General features: G+C 40.6%; 1 protein-coding gene and 1 pseudogene across 1 annotated transcript in view; one reads left to right on the top strand and one right to left on the bottom strand.

Moving 5' to 3' along the window:
• ern2 (endoplasmic reticulum to nucleus signaling 2) overlaps positions 1–26389 on the bottom strand; it is a 124218-nt gene that overhangs the window by 72549 nt on the left and 25280 nt on the right. Inside the window, exons 2-4 of the mRNA XM_060840737.1 lie at positions 10875–10989; positions 2458–2491; positions 62–134 (exon numbers count right to left, since the gene is read on the bottom strand). Of these exons, the coding sequence (XP_060696720.1) occupies positions 62–134; positions 2458–2491; positions 10875–10989 (222 nt within the window). The remainder of the gene's footprint in view (positions 1–61; positions 135–2457; positions 2492–10874; positions 10990–26389) is intronic.
• On the top strand, positions 12810–16008 carry LOC132825551 (betaine--homocysteine S-methyltransferase 1-like; annotated as a pseudogene).

Below are 26389 nucleotides of genomic sequence, written 5' to 3'. Positions count from 1 at the left end.
TGAATAATAAATTCAGAACTGAAATTCATTTTTGGAATTAATGAAATGCTACGCAACTTACCATTAGTTCCTCTTTGTTCGTCCCTCCCATAACATAAAGGCTGCCATCATTTGGATCCGGAAGAAATGCCGGCCTACATTCAGAACAGAAACAAGTTTCTGTGTATACTTGGCATGAATCAAGCCCCAAAATGCAGGATATAATTTGTAATAGAAACAAATAAACAAAATGTAATAACTGTATTTAATTTAGGTCAAATGACAGTCATGAATTAGGAGTAACTTTTTAAGAATTTATAGAACAATCTAAATCCCTCACTGGACCAACCCACATCTGATTTTCTTTTGACTCATTTTTAGTTTTGTACAAATATACGCTCAATGGACCAAATTATCAATTTCTGTGCAGTAAAATGCTATGATTCCAGTGCTCTTCCGAAGTGTTGCAACTAGTGAACTGGCAGACACTTCGATTCGGAAACTGGTTCGATAAAATGTAAGCAAAAACTGTCTGATGCTTGACACTTATTTTGAAATCTCAGTGTCGAGACAGATGATTTGTGCCATCTACTTATTCATATGTACTATACATTATGCAGAATATCAATCACTGATGCTGCGGTTAAGTGCATGCTACTTTTTAAATGCTGTAATGACACGGGGTAAATCCCTCTGCTAATTTAAACCAGCCACACAGAAAAGATTCTCCTCGTGCTGTAGTCTGTTAAAAACCAAAGAACCATCCCAGAGGTCACTATTTAAAGTAAAAATGAACAACTTTATCCCTTAAATGCAACAGAGAATTTTAAAACCAACAACTATTTACAACTCCTTTCTCTTAAACCTATTTTTTAGCTCCCACTCTACTAGCCCGACAAAAAAAATCCCAATTAAGATTTACAAAAAAAAAAATCACGTTTCAAAACCAGTCAGCCGTTCTGATTTTCCTATGTAGATTCTCTCCGGGAAAGCCTCAATTTCTGCTGCACAAACTTCTCACATACAGATACCTTTCAGAGAGCTCTTCAGCTAGCAGTCTACTTTGGTGGTCTTTGTCAGTTCTCCCCCTAACTGGTCAAAATGTCTGACTTTATACCGAAAACATTGGATTGCTTCTTTGGTTTTAATATTATCAAAATACTACAGTCAAATTTGATTGGATTTTGGTATTTTGGGGCATAATTTAAATTGATTGGGAGAATTTGAATTTTTTTTAACTCATGGCAACCCGGCTGCTGCTATTTGTTTTGACCAACTGTTACATTATTACCTTGTTCAGGACTCTGTGCTTTGTCAGTCCTTGCTAGCTTTTCAACTCTCTTAAAGGTACAGTACACCTCTACACCTTCATAACAATACAGAAATGGTCACTCTGAAACAAAGGTAAACTAATTTTATATAAGTGAAGATGGAAAGAACATGATAAAAAAGAATTACTGAGGGATATTCAGCTGTTACCTCCTGGTCATGAAACCTGGAGATTGCAAAAACTTCAGTGACATTCTCACATTTGGGAGGGGTGCAAAAGTCATCAGTAAAGGACAAACCAGTTTATGATGGATTGGGAGAATTGCACATGTAAATTGTGTAGAAAGGTCACTAATGGACTGAAAACCATTACAACATAAGGCACTATGAGCAGAGCTGTAGGAAAAATGCAAATACAATGCTGACTCATGAGAAATGAGAGGCCCCCGATTAAGGCTGGGAGACCAAAGAGGACTTACAAAGAAAGACTGGGATAAGAGGGAAGGTTTTTCATTCTTTCATGGGATATTTTCTGGACCAGCATTTATTCCTCATTCCTGCTTGCCCTTGAGAAAGCTGTGGTGAGCTGCCTTCTTGAACTGCTACAGCAAGAGATCAACATTTAAATGTTGATCTCCTCTAAATTGCAGCAGAGCAGAGAACTCACCAGGGGAAATGGAAAATTGTCAACGTTAAAAAAACTATATAGTATATTTTTGAGGTATGTGGTTTTTTTTAAGTGAAAGGGGATTTTTGATAATAAAGTGAAGGATGTGCCTTACCTGTTTTTGACTGACTCAATTTCGTACTCAACCCATCAGCATAGCTCTTTGCAACTCAACAATGCTGAGTACCCAATAGTTACATGAAAAACATTTAATCATTCACAAAGTCAACAACTGGAGTTTACACATTCTCCCAGTGTCTGTGTGGGTTTCCTCCGGGTGCTCCGGTTTCCTCCCACGGTCCAAAGATGTGCAGGTTAGGTGAATTGGCCATGCTAAATTGCCCAGTTTAGGAGTAAATGTAGTGGAATGGGTCTGGGTGTGTTCCTCTTCGGAGGGTCGGTGTGGGCTTGTTGGGCCGAAGGGCCTGTTTCCACACTGTAAGTAATCTAATCTAAATTAGGTGTCTTCATAGTGAAACAGTTCAAGCCTATATTCTGTAGAAGTTTTCAGAATATAAATAATAAGTTTAACAGAAACTTACTCAGCAACGTAGACTGGAACTTGAATGATTGGATCTGAAAAATAAATTATAGACAAAATTCAGAGCTGCTTGAGAAATGTGGCAGTTCTAAACAGAAACTCTGTGACGGTGCTAAACTTGGGGTTCCATTTTCCCAATCCATACTGAGAGGTTAGTTGAATCATGCAGCTATTTCATAGCTTTCCAAGCAATCTTGAGATTTACTTGAGAACACTGAAAGTTTGCACCCACCTGCCAATTGATTTACAGGACTAGAGTACAGCGTTGTTCCTAGAGAATTATTACAACAGAGAATGCAGCCACCCGTCAGTCAAGTTTAGGCTGACTCTCAGTAGTGCCAAATAATCCTATCACCCTAGTTTATCTCTATTATTCTAGCAGGTTCAGGTTCAAGTCCCACATGCCCCAGAGGGGCATAATAACAACTCTGAACAGGTTGATTAGAAAATTCCTATGTCATGATCTTATGTAAAGGTTCTACTGTGTTCAGTACTCAGATATCAATGATGCACTTGTGCATTGTGCAGAGTTATTTGACTATCTGAACAATGATGATTGACAACTGGTACTGTAATTAGAAATCACCTACTTAAAGCATGTCATTGTATATGTTTATGGTTTGCACCTTTTTGTGTAGATTTTTATGGCTTGTGGAGGGTTTGATTACAATTCATTCGATATATTGCTTCTGCTGTCATCTCGTATTATCTCACACCAGCCCTCAATTAAGGCACTACAACATTTTCTTTTAATTCATTCAAGGGATGCAGGCATGTCTGGCTCAGACAGCATTTATTGACTGTCCCTAAGAAGGTGGTGTTGAGATACCTGCTTCAACGTATTCAGTTCTTGGGATGTAGGGACACTCACGGTGAGTTAAGAAAGGGGTTCCAGGATTTTGACCAAGCAAAAGTGATGGAAAATAGTTTCAAGTCAGAATGGTCACTTAGAGCAGACCTTACAACTGGTGGTCATACAGTATAAAAAAAGGCCCTTCAACTGACCAGGTTTCCTAAACTGAACTAGTCCCAAATTATGGTAGTGTTCCCATGTATCTGCTACCGTTGTTCTTCTAGGTGGTAGACGTTATAAATGTTATCGAAGGAGCCTTGGTGAATTGCTACAGTGCACCTTGAAGATGGTTAAAAACAGCTGCCTGTGCGTGTCAGTGGTGAAAAGAATGAAAACTGAAGGTTGTGCTTGCAATGCAAATCAAAATGGCTGCTTTGTCTTGGATGGTATCAAATTTCTTGAGTGTCACTGAAGTTGCACCCTTTGGCTGAATGAAGTCTTTTCCATAATACTCCTGACGAGTACTTTGTAGATGATTCACAGGTATTGCAGAGAATATGGCCGAATTATCTGCCACAGAATTCCTGCCTTCACCTGTTTAGGCAGCCAGAATATTTATATGACTGGTCAAATTCAGTTTCTGATGGTAACCCCCAGGATATTGACAATGAGGGATTCAGTGTTCGCTATTTGCCACTGAGTATCAATGGCAATGGTTCAATTTTCTCTGGTTAGAGACGGTCATTTCCTGGCACTTCTGTGACATGAATGTTATGTGCCACATATCAACCCAAGCTTGGATATTGTTCAGATCTTGCTGCATTACTATTTGGATTGCTTCAGTAGCTGAGGAGTTGCAAATTATGCTGAAAATTATGTAACAATCAGTGGGGATCCCTACTTTGGTTCTCATGATGAAGGAAACGTCATTGATGAAGTAGCTGAAGGTGGTTGGGCCAAACATATCATAACAGAATCATACAGAATAGAAGTTACATTTTGGCCCATCAAGTCTGCATCAACAAAAACTCCTCCAAATCTACACTCGCCTCACTTTTCAGCACTTGGCCCATAGCCTTATATGTTATGACATTTCAAAACGCTCATCCAAATGTGTTTAAAGGTTACAAGATTTCTTGCCTCAACTACACTCCCACACAGTGCATTTCAGATTTCTGTCACCCTCTGGGTGAAAATTACTTTCTTCAAATCCCCTCTCAACATCTTACCTGTTACCTTAAAATTATGTCCCTCCTTGTTAATGACCCTTCAACTATGGGAACAGTTACTTTCTATCCACTCTGACACTGTTCTTCATATTGTTGCACACCTCAACCAGGTCCCCTCTCAGCCATCACTGCTCCAAAGAAAACAACCTGAGCTTATTCAGTTTCTCTTCAAAGCTAAACTGCTCCATTCCAGGAATCATCTTGGTAAACCTCCTCTGCACTCCTCCAGTGCAATCACATCCTTCCTACAAATGCGTGCAGTGTTCCCACTGTGGCCTAACCAAAGTTTTGTTCGGCTCCAACATAATGTCTCTGCACTTATAATCTATGCCATCATTGAGAAAGGCAGATGTCCTTTATACCTTCTGAACTACTCTTTTAATCTGCCTTCAGGGATCTGTGGACAAGTACTCCAAGATCCCTCTGTTCCTCGGGGCTTCCTAAAATCCTGTCATTCATTGAATATTCCTCTATCTTGTTACTTCTTCCAAAATGTATCAACTTACACATATCAGGATTAAATTCCATCTACCACCGATTTACTCATCTGATCAATCCACGTATATCCTGTAACCACAGAGATTCTTCCTCACTGACAAGCGTGAAGAAAGTAATCTTTGTGTCATCTGCAAAATTACTTATGATCTCACCCTTCCACTAATTGATTTTTAAAAACATTTGGAATTGCACAGATGTATTTAGAAAGTCCAAAGATTTATTGACGAGAGACTGGGAGTTTATTGATTTCTTTTAAAAGTGAGAATTGTCAGATTTTTCCAACCTCCATTCCTCACAGGAGAAGCCCATTTTCAAGTTCTTGTTTCTAATTTGGGAAAGATTTGAGTGGCTCTGAATGTCAAAGCCTAGGCCCAGTGTTGGTCAGTTCTTTCTAGGACTCTGGTGTCCAGGATTACCCCCCCCCCCAGTAACCCAGCGCCCCAATGCTGCTACCATCATCTCCCACCTGAAGGATATCTTGCAACAATGTCTTGGTGCTGAGATGATTGATCTCCAACCACCTTAAATTTCTTTCTTTTGTGCTAGGTATGACTGCAAAAGCAGAGACTTTTTCACAATTTCCACCAAGTCCAGTTTTGATACTGCTCACTTGATGCTAAACTTGGTTGAATGCTGCCTTGGTTTCAAGGAAAGTTACTCTCTTCTGATCTCTGGAATTCAGATCTTTTGCCCTTGTGTAGGCCAAAGTCAGGAGCTGAGTAACCCAAACTGAGCACTAATCAGCAAGTCAATCCTTTGCAAGTGTTGCTTGATAGTATGATCAATGACTACATCCATCAAGAGTGGGTGGTTGAGGATTTGTCATGTTTGTTTTGTAGAGGACATAACTGAACAGTTTTCAACAATGACAATTGGCTGCCAATATTGCAGCTGTTCTGGAACAGTTAGATTACAGTGAGCTAATTTCGGAGAACAAGTCTTCAATATTATCATTAATGCCATCATCAGTTCCTTCTGTTATGAAGATGTGGGTGTACTGTACCTTGAAGAGAGTTAAAAGCTAGCAGAACTACCTGACAGCACTAAGTGTTCTGAACAAGATATAACATTTTGTTGAAAAACTAGATTAGCTGGTTGCCTGGAGACAACAAAACAAATTTGAATTAGGCTGATCAGTTTAAATTATACCCCAAAAAATACCAAACTCCAATCACGTTTGAATTTAGTACATAGACAATCTTAAAAGCCAGTGACACAATGTGATGCTTTGGGGATATAAGATGGGAGAAAATTGAACAGGTGGGAGGAGAACTGCCAAGCCACCAGTATGTGCAGGCTGATCAAAAAATAGCTCTCTTAAAGGTACCTTTAGCAATCAGTAATCTGTGAATCAGCTTTGTTTGTGGGTGTTGGGATGATTGCTTCTGTAGTTCAGTATTTGTCCATATGTCCTGTTTTCCTGTAGACGTCGGTTTGAAGTTCCCCATTGGCTGTTCGCTCTACTGTGACATCTAGGAATGGCAGTTTGTTGTTGTTTTCCTCCTCTTTAGTGAATTTTATGCCAGTAAGGGTATTTCTGATGGTGTTGAAGGTTTCCTCAAATTTGTTTTGTTTAGTGATGACAAAGGTATCATCCACGTAGTGAACCTAAAGTTTGGGTTGGATGGTTGGCAAAGCAGTCTGTTTGAGATCTGCATTACTGCCTCTGCTAAGAACCCTGATATTGGAGATCCCATAGGTGTTCTGCTGGTCTGTTGTAGGTTTTGTTGTTGAAGGTGAAGTGGGTGGTAAGGCATAGGTCCACTAGCTTGACGATATTATCCTTGCTGACGAAGTTTGTGATGTTTGTGTATGTGTCTTTGGTTCTTCTAATAGTGTAGTCAGTGTTTCCTTGGCTAGGTTGATGTTTATGGATGTGACCAGGGCTGTTCACAGGAGACCATTATTTCATCCTCTTCTATCCTGGTATCTTTGATGGAATTCTTGGGTGGAATGGATGGAGTGGTGTAGGTCTTCTACTAAGGTGGTTTAGTCTTTGGTGTAGTTCATTGGCTAATCTGTACATTGGTGTTCCAGGTAGCGAGACTAAGGGTCTGAGGGGGCTCCTGGTTTGTGAATTTTGGGTAATCCGTAGATGCATGGTGTGTTGGATCCATCTGGTTTCATTTTTTGGAAGTACGTCTTTAATTTTCCAGCTTTCTGAAGTTTTTTTCAGTAGGGCTGCGATCGGTTCTCTAGTTGTGGGGTTTATCACCACTTGTTGGTAAGTGTTGGTATCTGTACGCAGTGTGCTCGCTTTCTCAATGTAGTCTGTTTGAAATAAAATGACTATCAAGCATCCTTTATCTGCAGGAGGATAACAATGTTTTTATCTTTTCTCAGTCCTTTTTCAGTCCGTCTAATGCTTTCCTTTCTTGTGTATTGAGTGTGTTTCCTTCCTTTTTCCTCCTTGGAGCGACTGTCTATCTAATTGTTTGTTGGGTTTCCTCTGTGAGTTTGCAGTCTTGCAGTGTTGTTTCTGATGCTGCCAAGAAATCTTTCTTGTCTGCATCCTGGAAGTTGTAATTTAATCCACTTACTAACACAGCTTTTTCTATTTGTTAAGGGTCGGTCAGATAAGTTTTTTTATCTATGCTTCTGTGTTGTCTGTATTGTTTTTATTGTCATGATTTGGGGATGCTGGGGTTGGACTGAGGTGTACAAAGTTAATAATCACACAACAGCAGGTTATAATCCAACAGGTTAAATTGGTGGTTGTCAACCAAATGATGAAGGAGCGGCGCTCCGAAAGCTAGTGCTTCCAATTTAACCTGTTGGACTATAACCTGCTGTTGTGTGATTTTTAACTTTGTTATTTTGTGTGAGTTTGTCTAGTTTTTTTCTGCAGTCTAGTTAATTTTCATTTTCTGTGTTTGTCGATGTCTAATATCTATGGCTTGTTGAAATGTGTCTGTCCAATCATGGTCTGATGCATTCGTGAGTATGGTTTTTTGGCACGAAATTTCCCGGCTGTATTTACGGAGTCTATTGTGGGAACTTCAAACCAACGTCTACAGGAAAACAACACATACAGACCAAATACTGAACTACAGAAGCAATCATCCCAACACCCACAAACAAAGCTGCATTAGAACATTATTTCAATGAACTACCACACAGTGCAACACAGAGGAACTATGAACAGCAGAGGAAAATCACCTATACAGCATATTCAACGAACACAGTCCACCGATTTCTCAGCAACAAATCCGAACAAGCAGACAAAATGCATCCAGAAACTCTAGCCACTCTCTCCTACATCAAAGAAATCTCAGAAATGGCTGCCAGACTACTCAGACCTCTTGGCATCATGGTAGCCCGCCAACCCACAAAAATACTAAAACAGCAGCTAATGAAAGACCCTATCCAGACAACAAGCAAAACTAATTTCATTTACATAGCACCTTGCAAGTACTGTAACAAACACTACATTGGACAAACAATCAGAAAACTAGCCACCAGGATACATGAACATCAACCAGCCACAAAACGACATGACCCACTCTCACTAGTATCCTTACATATAGAAGGACACCATTTCAACTGGGACAACACATCCATCCTAGGACAAGCCAAACAGAGACACACACAAGAATTCCTAGAAGCATGGCATTCCAACCGGAACTCTATCAACAAACACAAAGACTTAGACCCCATTTACCACATTCTGAGAAAAAGAACTGGAAGTGACATCAGCACAGGAAATGGCATCACCAACCCAAGGAAACCTAAACACATAAATAGAAAATGGGTCACTAACACCAGTGCATCATTGGAGGCTCGCTGATGATGTTACCTAATATGGTGACAAAACATCTGAAAGACAGGATGATAGTAGTGGGGAATGAGACATTGTAAGGTACAATTCCATCAGTATAACTTTTGCTTGATTCATCTGTGCAATGCTCTTCCAGTTTTAGTATGAACCTCCTGATGTTAGTAAAGAAGACTTTAAATTGTTTTCAACGCTATGCTTTGCTATTCTGATTTCCAGAGCCTAAGTTGATTCCTGGTGGTCTGTTCAGTTTCATTCCTTTGTTTGAGCTTCACAGTGATTTGATACAACTAAGTAGTTTGCTAGGCTATTTCAGAGGCAAGTTAAAAGTCTCCCATATTGCTGTGGGTCTGGGTCATATGTAGGCCAAAGTAAGTAAGGATGGCAGATCTCCTTCCCGAAAGGATCTGAATGAATCCAGTGGGTTTTTGTGACAATCAGCAGTGATTATAAAATCACCTTTAGACTAGCTTTACATTTCTAGATTTTATTAAATTTAAGTTTCACCATCTGCCATGGTGGAACTCAAACCCATGTCCCTAGAACATTACCCTGAGGTTCTGGATGAGTCATTAGTCCAGTGACATTACCACTATGCTATTACTTCGCCTGTGCTTTACTTTGTCTCCAATTTAGAGACGCCCGGACCAACCAACCCAACCACCCCGTGGCTCAACACTTTAACTCTCCCTCCCACTCCACCGAAGACATGCAGGTCCTTGGACTCCTCCATCGCCAGAACATAACAACACGACGGTTGGAGGAAGAGCGCCTCATCTTCCGCCGGGGAACCCTCCAACCACAAGGGATGAATTCGGATTTCTCCAGTTTCCTCATTTCCCCTCCCTCCACCTTGTCTCAGTTGATTCCCTTGAACTCAGCACCGCCCTCCTAACCTGCAATCCTCTTCCTGACCTCTCGGCCCCCACCCCACTCCGGCCTATCACCCTCACCTTGACCTCCTTCCACCTATCACATCTCCATCGCCCCTCCTCCAAGTCCCTCCTCCCTGCCTTTTATCTTAGCCTGCCTGGCACCCTCTCCTCATTCCTGATGAAGGGCTCTGGCCCGAAACGTCGAATTTCCTGTTCCTTGGATGCTGCCTGACCTGCTGTGCTTTAACCAGCAACACATTTTCAGCTATTGTCTCCAATTTGCATGGTTTCAAGAAAATACCTTTCTTACTTGGCCCAAAAGAGATCAAGAAATCACCTGATGCATAAACCAATGGAGAAAGAGGATCCATGTATTGTTATTGACAGCCCAATCTGTCTACATGTTTCTTGTTCTTTGATTAAGAATATTCTGCAGACAAAGATCAAGCTTTTGATGATCATTTACAGCCAGCAAAAAAAATCAGCTCTCCACACCTAAATCCACAGCACCTTCACTAACATTAAATTTCTCAGTACTGATGTAAGCAAATGTGATGAATAATTTTTCTTACAGCAACCACTGGACCCTAATGGATGATCCAGGCTTATAATGAGCAAAGTGAAAGGTTTCCACCATCTGTTAACCAGCTTATAACTGTTCGTACCTCTGGACCAGAAACTCTGGATTCAAGTCGTACCTGTCAATACAAATGTGTAACATGTCTGGAAAGATTGATTTAAAAAATATTAGGAGGTCCTATGGTGCAATGATAGAGTCGCCACGTGTGGGTTAGAAAATCTGGGTTTAGGTAACCAACTGTCCCAAAGCTCTTCATACCTCAACAGGTTGATTAAAAATAATTATGGGGAGGCAGCAATATAGTGGTAATGTCACTGGTCTAGCAATCTAAAACCCTCAGGTTAATGTTCTGCCTATGGCTGTAGCAGTCTGAAAATGCCCAATCTTGTCTGACCTCAGAAGGTATGTAAACTCAGACTTGATTAGTACTAAGGTGAGAGATACTTTAGGGAATACCAAATGCAATAGGCTAGAGCCCTGGTATAGAAACAGAGTTGACAGCTTCAGGAAGAATGTGGGGAGTGAAGATGTTTACCATCAATTGGCTATATTTTGGTTAAACTCAGAAAGCTACCTTCATCATTTGCTGATTTTTCAGTTATATATGCAGAAAGCCTTAATAACAAATTGTGTATATTTAAATATTACATCCATTAAAAATGTTTTACCTTCTTTTAAGGTCCACTTAATTTCTCCAGTTCGTTTACTGACAGCATGCAGGTTCCCATCAAGTGTCGATACAAAGAGCAGTGTTTCTGGGAGAGTCACTGTGCTGACAGCACACTGTTGAAACACAGAATGATATTTGCTGTCAAAATTTAAAATGTAAGAAAATAACTTAAAATTCAAATCCATTCATATTCATCTATGTCTAACTTGGTTTGATGTTTTTCTTCCTAGACCAAGCATAAAGAAATCACAGCAACATCACTGGCAAAGAAAAGTCAATTCAAAATCGCCAAGTTGTTCGGGGTTAAGGCTATGTTAACATTGGTTAGAAGGCTGAAAACTCGTCCACCTCGTCCCTGGTCTGAAAATAGCTCAATGATGGGAAATAAGAGGATGAAGTCAACTATAAAGTCAAATTTTCAGCATTATTTCACTAAGGTGTCCAGCCTCGTGCCTGTCTACTTTGGATTCCAGCATCTCTAGACTAGGTAAGAATGACAATTTGCTTCCCAAAAGAGAATAAATGATTCAGATGAGTTTTTTTTTCTGACAATTGACAATGGTCATCCATGATATCATTTGACTCTTCATTCCAGGTTTTTAATTGAATTCACACTCTACTATTTGCACGGCAGGATTCAAACATTTAAAGTTAGCAATTAATACCACTAGATAATACCTGCCCACACATATTTGTATTCAGGAATATCCCATGCATTGTACTGCAGAGCACATATGGCCTCCTCGCTGGTTGTTTGCACTTGCAGTCTTGGCTCAGGTAGAAAATCTGGTCACTTAGGTGGCATACTAGCCTGTGTTGCAGTTTGAAAATTATGCTCCATAATAAGTAATCATTCTTGACAAAAAGCAAACAGTCGAATTTTAAATAAAAAACAACCATGTTGTACCTGAATAGGAATTCTTCTATGATTACTGGAAGATTCTGCAATCTGATGATTAGAATTATCCTTTCTCTTTCATTGCCATGATAGCCACAGAAAACTGAGTCTCTTCCTCCTCTCCACTTTAGGTATTTAGATTTAGGGAACATTTTATAGCTAAAATATTACATGTTGTACTGAGTGTGGAAATATTAAATATATTAGTTTATATGATAATCAGATAGTGTTGTGAAAATCCAAAGTGCCTGACGACCTTGACTGTCTGTGGATCTAAGAATTAAGAATTCAACAGTACTTGGTAATCAGCAATTTACAATCTCTTTTAACCACAAGGTGTATAATTTCTTGAACTCTTTCAAAGGTATTTGCTAATTTGGATGGCACCTGCCGGAGCAAATTGAGCAGACGTTTTACTGATGCAAGAACGTAAACTTACGTAACGGCTCACCAAGCATTGCAGCGAGTCTGCACAGACCGACTGGACCTCCCTGTCACTGTCCATTTCAATTCCCCCAACCAATCCCTTTCCGACATGACCATCCTTGGCCTCCTTCTTCCATTGCCAAAACAAACCACAGCACCTATTAGAGGAACAACACCTTATCTTTCGCCTGGGCTCCCTACAGCTCGGAGGACTCAACATTGAGTTCTCCAAATTTAAATAACCTCCCTCCCCATCCCCTGACCCCCTTCCCTGCCCCTCCCCCTTCCTGCAACCAACAGATTCATTCCTCCCATTGATCAACCAGGTCGTACCCTCTACCTGCCTTCACCTATCCCACTTCACCACCCTCCCCTTTATCTGCAGCGCCCTCCCCCCATCCACCCGCAGTCCTGAAGGAGGGTTACACCCAAAATGTTGACTTCTGCACCTCCTGATGCTGCTTGGCCTGCTGTGGTCTTGCAGCCTCCTGCCCATCCTTACCTAGCCTAGCCTACACGTGACTCACATTAGACCCACAGCAATATGGGTGAATCTTAACTGCCCTCTAGGCAATTAGGAAAGTGCAGTAAATACTGGCCTCTCCAGCGATGCTCGCATCCCGTGAACGAATTATTAAAAAAATGTAAAAATAGGAAAGTTACTTTTGCTCAAATCAAGTAACTCAGAAAACCCTTAAAATGGCTATATACTGGTACAACTGCTAAACCAGGGAATACAAACAAATCTCACCATGTTTCACAGGGAAGTAATATGATAATGATCTGGATTTTAAAAGTGCTATTTTGTATGTGTTAAGATATTAACACAGCTTTCTCACCTTTTCTCGACGATGTAAAATAACCACTGCAGTTGGTACCCAAAACGCAAGATAAATTTCTAGTTCCATTGAATTAAAAAAATTAAAAAGATGGTAGCAGCCTTCCTAAAACTACATGGTTCAGCCTATTGTTGACATTAGTTTCATCTATTTTTTTCTTTTATTTCTCATCACTACTCCTTTCCTTTTTTTTCTTGAAACTGATTGATTCATCGCCATGACACAAACTCTGATACTTTGTCCAAGTAGCCATTATCAGAAGTAACATAAGCTTTGAAAGCAAATAATGCAAGATATTACTGGAAGTGAACATAACTGCAGGCAAGCACAACCCTCTTCTAACATCACAATGTGATGAACTGCAGGGCAATTTCCGTTAATTAATAACTTGTGCAACCAGATCTTTTCAAACTTTCTACAAGGGTGTGAAAGGGTGTAGTCATACTATTAGACTGCCACAGGCATCAACCTGATGAACAAGTAGAAAGACTGAACTCAGCTTCTGGCTTCAATGCAGTAGTTATTTGTGTTGTGTACTAATGTAATCCAGTTTCACACCACAACTGACATCGTAGAATGCCTACAGTGTGGAAACAGTCATTTGGCCCAACAAGTCCACAACAATTCTCTGAAGAGTTCCCCATCCAGACCCATTCCCCAACATTTCCCCTGACTAATGCAGAGCCTACACATCCCTGAACACTATGGGCAATTTAGCATAGCTAATTCACCTGACCTGCATATCTTTGGACTGTGGGAGGAAACTCATGCAGATACGATGAGAATATGCAAACTCTACATAGACAGGCACCCAAGGCGTCCCTGGCGTTGTGAGGCAACAGTGCTAACCACTGAGCCACTGTGCCACCCCTTATTTTGAATGAATTCAAATTGTCAGTGTTAGGAAGAATCTACTGGTGCCCTATTTTAGCATTTACAACCTAGCAATACATCCCACTTGTTCCATTCTGTGCAACGTAACCATCCAATGTATCCCCCCTTGACGAGATGCAATGTGTTGTCACACAATGCTGAAGCAAGTGTGTGTGTTTTGTGGTTGACACTGGGCCTAGGACATTACACTGGGAACCCCTACAGAGATGTCCTCATTCTGAGATAATTAACGTCTAATAACCACAACCATTTTCCGATGTGCTAGGTGTGACTCTCACCAGCGTGGAGCTGTCACTTTAACATCCCCTCTGGAATTCAGCTTTTTTCCATATCTGAACCGTGGCTGTAATGAGGTCAGGAACTGAGTAGTCCTGGAGAAAGCCAAATTTAGCATTAGTGAGCAGGTTATTAATGATTACTGTTAATAACCCCTTCCATCACTTTACTGATAAATGACAGTAGACTGACCAGGAGAGAACTGGCCAGCTTGGATTGTCCTGTCCTTTGTATATACTTAGGCACTTTCCCACACAGGTAGATTCCAGTGTTTAGTGTCAGTATGGCAAGGAGCACAGCAAACTCTGGAACATATGTCTTTAGCACTATAGCCAGAATATTGTAAGGGCACACAGTCTTTTCAGTATTCACTGTGTTCAGCCATTTTGTGATTCTTGTGAAATGAATCAAATTTGCTGAAGACCAGCATCTATTATGTTGGGAGCCTCAGTAGGAGGATGAAATAGATCATCCACCTGGCATTTCTAGCTGAAAATTATTGCAATTTTTTCAACCTTATGTTTGCACTCATACAACCTGATTAACTGTGTAATAGTTTTGAGAAATAGCCTATAAGCATCCAATATGACGGACAGTAACAAACAAATTTTTAGCTACAAATTTGTCATCCCCATTCCAGTGAAAGAAAATAAATAACCTCCTGGGTCCATGCCTGAAACACATCAGACGGCTTCATTTGTAAGTACATAATAACTCCTCAAAGCTGGAAACAAGTGGACAGCAGAGTGCATTTTCAGAACCAGCCAGTGCCTTTGGAATGCCACCAGTCAGGAAAAAGAGAAGGCTGCTGCCAAAAGAGCATTTCTGGATTGTTTGTCCTCTGGGAGGTCATTATTGGAGCTGGAGGGTTTGCTTTTGTTCTCAAAAAGACAGAACATGTTGAAGCTGGACCTTGGACCCAGAAGGAACGATTGAGTATCTTAAGGCTATCAGACAGCTACACCAGGAGTTCCTCAAAGCAGGCTTTACAGCCATGCCGATTTCACTTTTTACGCAAGTGAAGACAAGTTGGAAAACAGAGGAAATTATTTAGAACAAAAAGTTTCAGGCCTGAAAGTGAAGCTGCATATGACATTGCAAGGGAGATGGTTAATGAAGGAGGACATATGTCCTTGTTACTGGGGTAGTCAGCCAAACCTCTTCCTAACACAGCTGCAAAAGTGAGACAGAGGTGAAGGCAATCTGCAGGAAATAACTAGATGTCTTTAGCAAGAAAAACATAAACATCATGCTTGCTGAGTACTTTGAACATGTGAAGGAAGCAGAACGGGCAGTTCATATTTTGAAGGAATCCAGAAAACCAGTTGGTCCCACTTATGCTTTGGTCCAAAGATAATTTTGACTGTAGTATCAGTAGGGTACAGTGCAGGAAGACTTATAACGGTTACTACTGACACTGTTGGAGTGAACTGCCATTTTGAGCCAGGCACTTAACTCAAAACTATGATACTTATGAGAAAAGGTTTAGCAGCTGCAAAACTAAAAGCACACTTCATGAAGCAGCCCACAGCTCTGTACACACCTGACTACAACAAGCAGAAATTCATTGATCTTCCCGAATTTTCATTCGCTCTGGAGCCACAAATTCTCGCCAAATGGGATACAAGAGATGCTTTTACTTCAGGAATCCAACATATTGGTGTCTGTTGTGGATGTGAACCTTATCATATTAGGGCTGTAGCATAAGAGCAGCTGAAAAGGTCTTCCTTCCAGTGGTGTCAGTGAAGCATGATGCCTGGGAAGATGGTGTTGCAATGCACATAAAGCCTTGGGTGTAAGTGAGAGCTCAGTGGACATTTTGGAGAAACTGGGGCCTGCATCAGGGTGACCATATGTGGCCTCTCAAAGCCAGATAGCTTTGGCGTGACCAAAGAAGACAAAGACCAATACAACAAAAAGAAATGACATCTGAGAACCAACTGTATCACTTTTCTGTATCTTTTACTTGTTACTATTTTTAACTTTTGTATCTGATGTTTATCTACAAACTATATCACTTTTGAGTAACTTTTTTATCCAAAACTACTTTTAATCTTTGTGCCTGCTGTTTAATAACTGCATTGCATTTAAGTCATTCTTTGTCCATAACTATTTTTACATCTTTGTATCTAATGCTTATTTACTAACCACATCACGTTTAATTATCTTTTATCCGTAACTATTTTTAATCTTTGTGTCTGATGTTGTGTAATAAGCATGTTATTGTCCAATCTTTTCTTATAAGACAAACCGACTGAGACCCAGACATGTTAGATCTTTGGGAAAACAACTGAAAATAAATTCTACTTTACTATTTACTCCCATAGTCTGTTTTCCTCAATTCTCCAGATAATGATCCTATTTTCCCATAAAATTGTATAAAATAATTTTTAAAAACTTCCAGTTCAGTGCTAAACTGAATACAACCTAGCAGCAAACAGTAACAAGGAAATATTGCAATGTGTACCTAAACCAACACCCTTGTGGCTCATGGTTAGTTTGCTTTAAAATTGCATTTACCCTACAGTGCCTGATTACTTATTAACTGAATTGTGGATGCTCAAATAACAGATGGAAAGTTTCAGATTAAGAGTATTGTATAGAACTGTGCGTAGAAAATCTGAGATCTTAAATTTGTATTCAAGAGATGGCTTCTTCTATCTATACTCGCACTGCTGCCTTAGTGCCAGGACTCAGGTTCAATTCCATCCTCTGGCAATTAAAGTTTGCACATTCTCCCATGTCTGCATGGGTTTTCCCTGGGAGCTCTGGTACCAAGCTAAATTGCTCATATGGTCCAGGGATGTGCAGGCTAGATGGATTAGCCATGGGAAATGCAGGGTTACAGGTATGGTAGGTGGACCTGGGTGGGATGCTCTTCAGAAGGTCGATGTGGACTTAATGGGTCGAATAGCCTGCTTTCAAACTGTTGGGATTCTATGATTTGATGATGATTATAAGTTTAAAACTGCTTTCTTGTAACAAATTAACCTATTTGTACTCTAATTAGTGCATTAATTAGGCACTTGTCATCCAAGAGTGACAATAGCGTTTTTGGACAATATAGATCAATGAGGAAAATGTTAAGCATTGATTACATTCACTACTAAAATCAGGGACAAAGATTCCATTGTTTAACAAGAAATTTATAAAGACAAGGTTTTTCCAGTTCATTCACATATCTGTTCTTCTAGTAGTAAGTTAAGCATTTAACAACTCTCAAAACAAGAAAAGGCACTCAACCAATTAATTCTCATCCCATATGGAACCTTGGGAACCACAGTTAGTCATTCAGTTGTTTGAGTCTGTTCTATCATTCAATTAGATCATGCATTATCAACATTATTGAGTTGCAGATTCCAACATTTTTCCCATATTCTTTGAAACTCTTACAGAAAAATATTTCTATCTTGAAAGGTCCAACTCACCCAACAATATCAACAGCTTTTTGGAGAGTGAGTTCAAGATTTCTACTGGTCTTTTCATGTGTATTTTACACATCAGCTCTTTTATCAGTGACATGAGCAATTAGTGATGCAAAATATAACACATCTCTAACTTACTTTATCACCCAAAGGTGAGAGCAATATGTAAAATGGAATTGATCTACTGATGCAGATGAAGTAAGTACGGTTTTGGAAATTTTACTCAATTATTTTTTTCTATGTCTGACACAGGAATATTTGATGCTGTGAACTTGTGCATATATTGGGGGAAATGTTAAATCTTCCAACATTAAAAACTTCCAATCTTCATAAATTAACCTTTTTTGCTACATTTCTTTTTTGATGGCTCGTGAAGTTAACAACAATTAAGTTCAATTAAATTAAGTGATACCAACAAACTTTAGATATTGCCAATTTTCAGCCACTGCAATGACACGGCCAGTTTTGCCTGATAGAACATCAGCTGAACTCCTATCAAAATCTAGAGATGATAAAATATGCAGGAGCCAAAACTTTCTACAACTCAAAATTATGAACGGTCAACCAGAACTATATATTGTCATGATAAGCTACAAAAGCAAACCTATGCTTTAGTCATAAACATACTTTATGCACTTTGGTTGAGGTGTCATATTTCTCTACCTAAATAACCTAGTATTGGATTTGAAAGAACAGCAGCAACTCATTTGAAATCCCTGGTTGGGTATAACTCAAGAAGCTTCACAATAGCTAGAACAAAGTAGTCTGATGGAGTCACACCTCATCCACCATCTTCACCAATGAATATTGGCAGCTGTGTGTACCAGCTATTAAAAGCAATGCAGCAACTCATCGTTCTCTTTCAACAAGCCTTTCCAAATCTGTGACCTCTATACCAGGAAGGGCAAGGGCAATTGATGCATCCATCAACTTCAAGTTCCCCTCCTAGCACACAAAATCCATCACAATGCCTTCACTGTCACTAGATCAAAATCGTGAAACAATAAACTTCCTGCTTAATAGCACTGAATATGTGTTGAGGGTACATGGGCTGCAGTAGTTCAGGAAGGCAGATCATCACTATGTTATTTTGGGCAAATACATCGATATGCCCACGAACAAATAAAGGAAGATACGATATATTAAACTTCTATGAAGATGTAATCTCTCAATCACATTCCTATATTAAATTCACAGAAATGCACATGTTCAATTAATTTTTTCTACTTGAAAAAGAAATTAAAAAGAAGGCAAATTTAATTACAGATATATAACTGAGGATACATACTCATTATCTGGGTCATAATGCAGAACTGCAAATGTGTTGCTGGTCAAAGCACAGCAGGTTAGGCAGCATCTCAGGAATAGAGAATTCGACGTTTCGAGCATAAGCCCTTCATCAGGAATAAGAGAGAGAGAGCCAAGCAGGCTGAGATAAAAGGTAGGGAGGAGGGACTAGGGGGAGGGGCGATGGAGGTGGGATAGGTGGAAGGAGGTCAAGGTGAGGGTGATAGGCCGGAGTGGGGTGGGGGCGGAGAGGTCAGGAAGAGGATTGCAGGTTAGGAGGGCGGTGCTGAGTTGAGGGAACCGACTGAGACAAGGTGGGGGGAGGGGAAATGAGGAAGCTGGAGAAATCTGAATTCATACCTTGTGGTTGGAGGGTTCCCAGGCGGAAGATGAGGCGCTCCTCCTCCAGCCGTCGTGTAGTTGTGTTCTGCCGGTGGAGGAGTCCAAGGACCTGCATGTCCTCGGTGGAGTGGGAGGGGGAGTTAAAGTGTTGAGCCACGGGGTGATTGGGTTGGTTGGTTCGGGCGGCCCAGAGGTGTTCTCTGAAGCGTTCCGCAAGTAAGCGGCCTGTCTCACCAATATAGAGGAGGCCACATCGGGTGCAGCGGATGCAATAGATGATGTGTGTGGAGGTACAGGTGAACTTGTGGCGGATATGGAAGGATCCCTTGGGGCCTTGGAGGGAAGTGAGTGTGGAGGTGTGGGCGCAAGTTTTACATTTCCTGCGGTTGCAGGGGAAGGTGCCGGGGGTGGAGGTTGGGTTGGTGGGGGGTGTGGATCTGACAAGGGAGTCACGAAGGGAGTGGTCCTTGCGGAACGCTGATAGGGGAGGGGAGGGAAATATATCCTTGGTGGTGGGGTCCGTTTGGAGGTGGCGGAAATGGCGGCGGATAATACGTTGTATGCGCAGGTTGGTGGGGTGGTAGGTGAGAACCAGTGGGGTTCTGTCTTGGTGGCGGTTGGAGGAGCGGGGCTCAAGGGCGGAGGAGCGGGAAGTGGAGGAGATGCGGTGGAGGGCATCGTCGATCACGTCTGGGGGGAATCTGCGGTCCTTGAAGAAGGAGGCCATCTGGGCTGTGCGGTGTTGGAATTGGTCCTCCTGGGAGCAGATGCGGCGGAGACAAAGGAATTGGGAATATGGGATGGCGTTTTTACAGGGTTCAGGGTGGGAGCCCCGTGGCTCAACACTTTAACTCCCCCTCCCACTCCACCGAGGACATGCAGGTCCTTGGACTCCTCCACCGGCAGAACACAACTACACGACGGCTGGAGGAGGAGCGCCTCATCTTCTGCCTGGGAACCCTCCAACCACAAGGTATGAATTCAGATTTCTCCAGCTTCCTCATTTCCCCTCCCCCCACCTTGTCTCAGTCGGTTCCCTCAACTCAGCACCGCCCTCCTAACCTGCAATCCTCTTCCTGACCTCTCCGCCCCCACCCCACTCCGGCCTATCACCCTCACCTTGACCTCCTTCCACCTATCCCACCTCCATCGCCCCTCCCCCTAGTCCCTCCTCCCTACCTTTTATCTCAGCCTGCTTGGCTCTCTCTCTCTTATTCCTGATGAAGGGCTTATGCTCGAAACGTCGAATTCTCTATTCCTGAGATGCTGCCTAACCTGCTGTGCTTTGACCAGCAACACATTTGCAGCTGTGATCTCCAGCATCTGCAGACCTCATTTTTTACTCGTCATAATGCAGAAGTATAAGATCAGTTCCATATTCTATGAATAATTGTTCCTTACAATTACCAAAATTATCTTGACTCATTCAACTAATGTGCACACACCTACTCAATATTTTACAGAGCTTTCTAAGTACACGTCTCTGTACATCTTAAACAATGGGTTCATGTCATATCTTGTGAGCCTGTCCTATTCTGTATTGGCAGGAGTCTCAGACCTCGTGATCTAAAACACACAAATATCTGGAAGTATATTTCTATAATCCAATTATAAAGCTTACAATTAAACAATTATATTCATATTGATGTGCTTTTCTCAAGAAAAACACCTTAATATGTTTATTTTTCATTTTAATATTGCTGATTAGTAATAGCATGATGACAAGTGCAATAGAGTTCAGTGATATTAGAAATTGAGAAACTGCCAAGATCCCTTTTCTCCAATGCAAAATATGACTTGTGTAAGGGGAATCAAAGTTCACATGCAAGATACCCTTTACTACTAAACCTTAAAACATAAAACAAATAACCAAGACTGCAGCACAGAAAGTACTCAAAATGTTTACGTGAGTTTGAATTTTAATTCCTGACATTAGGATTACATAACAATTATTATGAACAATATGATGCATTACTTTTCTCTGAACTGTGAATTTCTACCCTTCATTAAGGAGGAAAACAAATTTAGTATGAGATTACTGCTCTTAGCTTTGAAACTCTGAGCAAGCGTAGTTCAATGTGCAGTGCAATGCTATAATTATCAATTCCATAACTTTAAATATAAAATTACCAGCTATATTTTCTAATAGATTTATTAATTATGAAATATGACTCGCAGCATTTCTCCATTATCTGCTTTTGGTCTCTAACATTTGTTATAAAACGCAAGGTCAAGCTCAATAAACATTAAAATGACATTTTTGGTAGAACAACATCACATCCTAGTTAATAAATAGGATTCTATTTGTGCAGCTTTTATCACCATAACATGAATCATGTAAGGAACAGGATCTGTGCCACACCTAAACCTGGCTCAAGGACAAAAACATTAGTCAGGTAACATTTTCAGAGAAATGTCAGTGGAGGCTTGACATCAGAGGAATCTTTATTTTAAACCAGGTCCTTCATATTTTAACAAGGGTATCAATAATTGTCCAAGAATGAGTCTTTTGTGCAGAAATCTACACATTCTGTAGATGAATTACACTTAACTAGACTTCAAAAACTTTGAGAAGTAACTTCAAAGAGTTAAGTTAAACTTTAAATTCTTCATACATTGTAACAAAAAAAGTGAAAAGTTGTCTTCATTCTTAACAATTGCTTGCAAGTTCCTCCCAATCATTAATGTCAACTCCCCCACATGACAAAGAGAAATTCAGAGTGTCTTTCAAGCATTTTCTTTATACTCAAATGGAAACTTCATAATTTGAGTTGAGAAAACATGATCAGGCACTTATCAGCTTGTTGGATACAGTATCTAGGCCATATTGAGTTTGATTTTGCAGGAATCTTGTCTGAATGCTTGTGGAGCCCACTTCAAGCAGGTCACTAGCACTTATTCAACTGTCTTTCATTGGATTCCGTGGTGGCATCACTGATGGAAATTTTTTAAGGCATTATGTACCACGGATTCACAGTCCAGGTCTCACTGCAGTCATAGAGTCATATAGCAGAGAGCCAGACAATTCAGTCTAACCAGTCAATACCGACCACAATGCCAAACTAATCATTTCCCACCTGCCTAACCTGGCCCATATCCTTCCAAACATTTCTTATTCATGTACTTATTCAAACGTCTTTTAAACACTGTAGTAACTGTACCCGCATCCACCACTTCCTCTGGAAGTTCATTCCACATATGAACCACTCTCTGTGTAAAACTTCTGCTTTTGATGATTTTTTAAAATCTTTTTCCTCTTGCCTTAAAAATATTCCGCCTTGTCTTTAAATCCTCCACCCTAAGGAGAAGGCACTTGCCATTCACCATATCTATATGATTTTATAAAACTCTATACGGTCACCTTCAATCTCTGAGAAACCAGGGCAAAACTGCCAAGAACAAATCTATCAAGAAAATAATATGTAACAGACTCAATAAATTTACAAACCTGCAAAATGTCTTAGAAGGAACAATGTTCATGTGTTAATTTCAACATGGACATGAAACGATAGAAAAATTAAAAGAAAAACAGAGTAAAATTAGTAGATGACATAAAACTTGGAAGTACTATGAACCGTGAGGAGGATGGTGTAGCCGCCTCTTAAGCCTTTGAGCAATGTAAGGGAACTGGATCCTGCACAAATCCTCTCCCACCCAATGAACCTTTCTCTTTTTTGACTCAACACTTGCAGAAATTCGCTACAAATAAATTTGCATTTGACACACACACACACACACACACAATCAATAGCTGTGATTCAACCGATGATCATATGTCGCTTTAATGTACACCATTAGTTGCAGACTGCAGATACCTTTGCAACATCTTAGAAGAGAGTGAGACAACTATTCTGTTAGAAGGATTTCTTTAATATGTCAAAGACTTTGTGGTTAAACATTTATGACCATAGTTTGTAGAAGGCTGTACTGCCACAGCTGATCTGGTATCGGAACTCCTTCTCAATGGTGGTCTTTTATGAGAGGAGGCTACCGAGGTATGAGAAATACTCAACATATTTCAGAATCTGTCCTCCAATAAATATAGAAGGTGGAATGTTTACCTGACCTGTGTTTATTTGGCAACGGTCAGGCAGAGTTTCCTGTGTTCTGGTGCAGATTGGGCAACAATGCTTCAGCAATCCAGAAACTGTAAATCATGCATTCTTATGGTGGTCAATTTAGTTTTGGCATGGAGTGACTGAGGTTAAGAGAATTTTCTGTCCAGATTGCATGTAATGCTGATAGCAGAATAGTTGATCTTTGGTAAGGTTAGTAGCCATCATCAAATAAATTGTAACTAGCATGGAGACGATCACATAGCCTTACTTGATTCCAGTCCAGACTTTTGAAGGTAGCTGTTTCAGATCCAGACAGTTGTTGTCACATCATCATGAAACAATTGTAGGATTGTGAAGAAGCTTCTTGGAAATCTAAATCATTGGAGAATAATCACAGGACCTCACAATTTACTGAATCAAATGCTTTGGTCAAGTAATCAAATGCAATGAAGATTTCTTGGTGTCCTCAACAATCTTCTTGGATTTGTTTGGCAACAAAGACTATGATGGAGGGTCCCATGAAAGGTCTAAGCCTCTCTACATCTCTGAAAGGATTTCACTGGAATAATGTTAGGATTTTCCCTGCCGTCAAGAGGAAAACACCTAAATAGCTTCCACAGCATGATTTATGTCTCTTCTTGAAGATAATTACAATTGCAAAATTCCTGAAATCAAGGGCTCAAACACTTTTTCCTTCCAAACTGTAAATTGAGTGCACAGGATGCTTGATCGATGCTCAAAATACAGACAGACATAGGGGAATCCACCCTTGAAAATGTCTGAATAACCCTGGAAAGATCTACTTAGGAGGCAGAAAATATGGTTCTGTAAGACAAATGGAATGAAAGGGTGAGAAGTTAATTCTCCAATTACAGTTTGATTCTCTCGTGTACTATCAGCAATAAACACAGGAGTCATCTGTGGTGAGAGGTGGGGAAGCCAATGTCCACGGCTGGAAGCTAGCAGGGCAAGATCCATGAGGTAGCCACCATTTTGCCAAGGCAGGGAGGAAGGTGTGGACAGCTGTGCCTTTGCCCCAGGGGTCAATGGGAGAAGAGAAGAGGAAGGTTACAAGGGGTCTGAGAATTTGAAAGATGACAGAGGGGCTAGAAGGTGACTAGCAGTGGCTGGATGGACAGAAGGGTTCCATAATAGGTCAGGAATAAAAAGAGGGAGTTGTAAGAATGTTGGAACCACAAGGAGATTAAGCAGAGATGGACAGAGAGGTAGGTTTCAAGTAAAGGTGTGAATGAAAGGCAGGCTGCAAAGGAGGGGAAAAGTGAAAGAGGTTGTGAAGGAGACACAACAGTTTCAAACCTATCAAAGGAAGACTCAACTAACCAGAAACTTGGAATCACTAAAATAATGCATTACATGCAAATTAATGTGGGATCTCTAACTTAAGGCTGCACACAACCAGGAGCTATTAAATGGGGAAGATTGTGGTGAATGCCATTAAAATGAACACCTTGTCAAATGTTACACCTAAATCGGAGATTCAATAAAATGGGTGGTAACTGTCTGCTTAAAATATTTCAGCTTTGTGAATATGCAATGGAAATGCATTAGCTGAAATAGCTTTTTGTGGATAGGAGTATTTTAGTTATTTTAAAAAAACTTGTGTTAACTTATACATGTCACCTCGTATCCATTTAAATATTGTGGTATCTGAGAAATTAATGCTTTATTTGTGTATTGTGGCCTCAAGTTTAATTGTATTGATAAAAATTTAGGATATCCATGAATTTATTCTAGCTCTGTTGCTGTGCAAATCTAAATACTTCACTCATCACTGTGAAATACAGAAAGTATGTTACTAAAATGGATTAGACTGAGAAGGAAGCAACAAGGAGGGGCTGACCTTTTTGAGAATCATTTTTCCTTTCTCTTCCAGATTTTCATTTGGGTATAAGCTTTGAACTTTTGGAATGTTGCTTTCTTGAAAGCAAATTATTTTGTGCCCTTGTCCTGATGTGGAGAAAACTTTGTCCTCTTTGAAGACGTCAGCTGGCATACCATGAGGACTGCAAACATTGATGTTTCCTTCTGTTTGACTTCTTGTTGAGTACAAGTCCATAGAAGTTGATTTTTTTTTTCTTTTGGGAAGGCAATGAGGGTTTTAACAAGATTAGAATGTTTCCTCCACATACTAATGTCCAATAGAAAGGCTGCAGTAGTGGGTACAGTGGATTCTTTCTTGATTATATGTTTTTGGAGATAAGTCTCTTGATTAAACATAAAATATAAGATTAGATTAGATTACTTACAGTGTGGAAATAGGCCCTTCGGCCCAACAAGTCCACACCAACCCGCCGAAGCGCAACCCACCCATACCCCTACATTCACCCCTTACCTAACACTACGGGCAATTTAGCATGACCAATTCACCTGACCCGCACATCTTTGGACTGTGGGAGGAAACCGGAGCACCCGGAGGAAACCCACCCAGACATGGGGAGAACATGCAAACTCCACACAGTCAGTCGCCTGAGTCGGGAAATGAACCCGGGTCTCAGGCGCTGTGAGGCAGCAGTGCTAACCACTGTGCCACCGTGCCGCCCGAAGCTATAGCTATTAATTTAACTTGGGGCAGTGTTTGTAGAGGAATAAGACGGTGTTATTTTCTGGGTCTGTAGATTGTGAAGGAGCAAAAATGGCCTTTGCAGTGATATGTACTTCTTGTCAGATGTGGGAGTTTAAAGAGAGTTTAAGGGTTACTGCGGATTATAACTGCCATAAACGTTGTTGGATGCAAATCTTATCAGATTGAGTGGATCGATTGGAGAGACAAATAGAAGCGATGAGAAATTTGCAACAGCTACAGTGTGTAACGGATTGCAGTTATAGGAAGGGGGGAAATCTCAGATACAGTCAGGTACACGGGTTAGCTCCGGGAAGGGTAAGAGAGATCAGCACCTACGGCAGGAGTCTTTTGTGGATATACCCATTTCAAACAGGTATGCTGTTTTGGAAAATGTAGGGGGTGATGGATTCTCAGGGGAACACAGCACGAACAGCCAAGTTTCTGGTATTGAGACTGGCTCTAATGCAACAAGGGGTACATCAGC

Source organism: Hemiscyllium ocellatum, chromosome 20, assembly GCF_020745735.1.
Source record: "Hemiscyllium ocellatum isolate sHemOce1 chromosome 20, sHemOce1.pat.X.cur, whole genome shotgun sequence".
Lineage (NCBI taxonomy): Eukaryota > Metazoa > Chordata > Chondrichthyes > Orectolobiformes > Hemiscylliidae > Hemiscyllium > Hemiscyllium ocellatum.
This window is presented reverse-complemented; position numbering and strand designations above follow the sequence as displayed.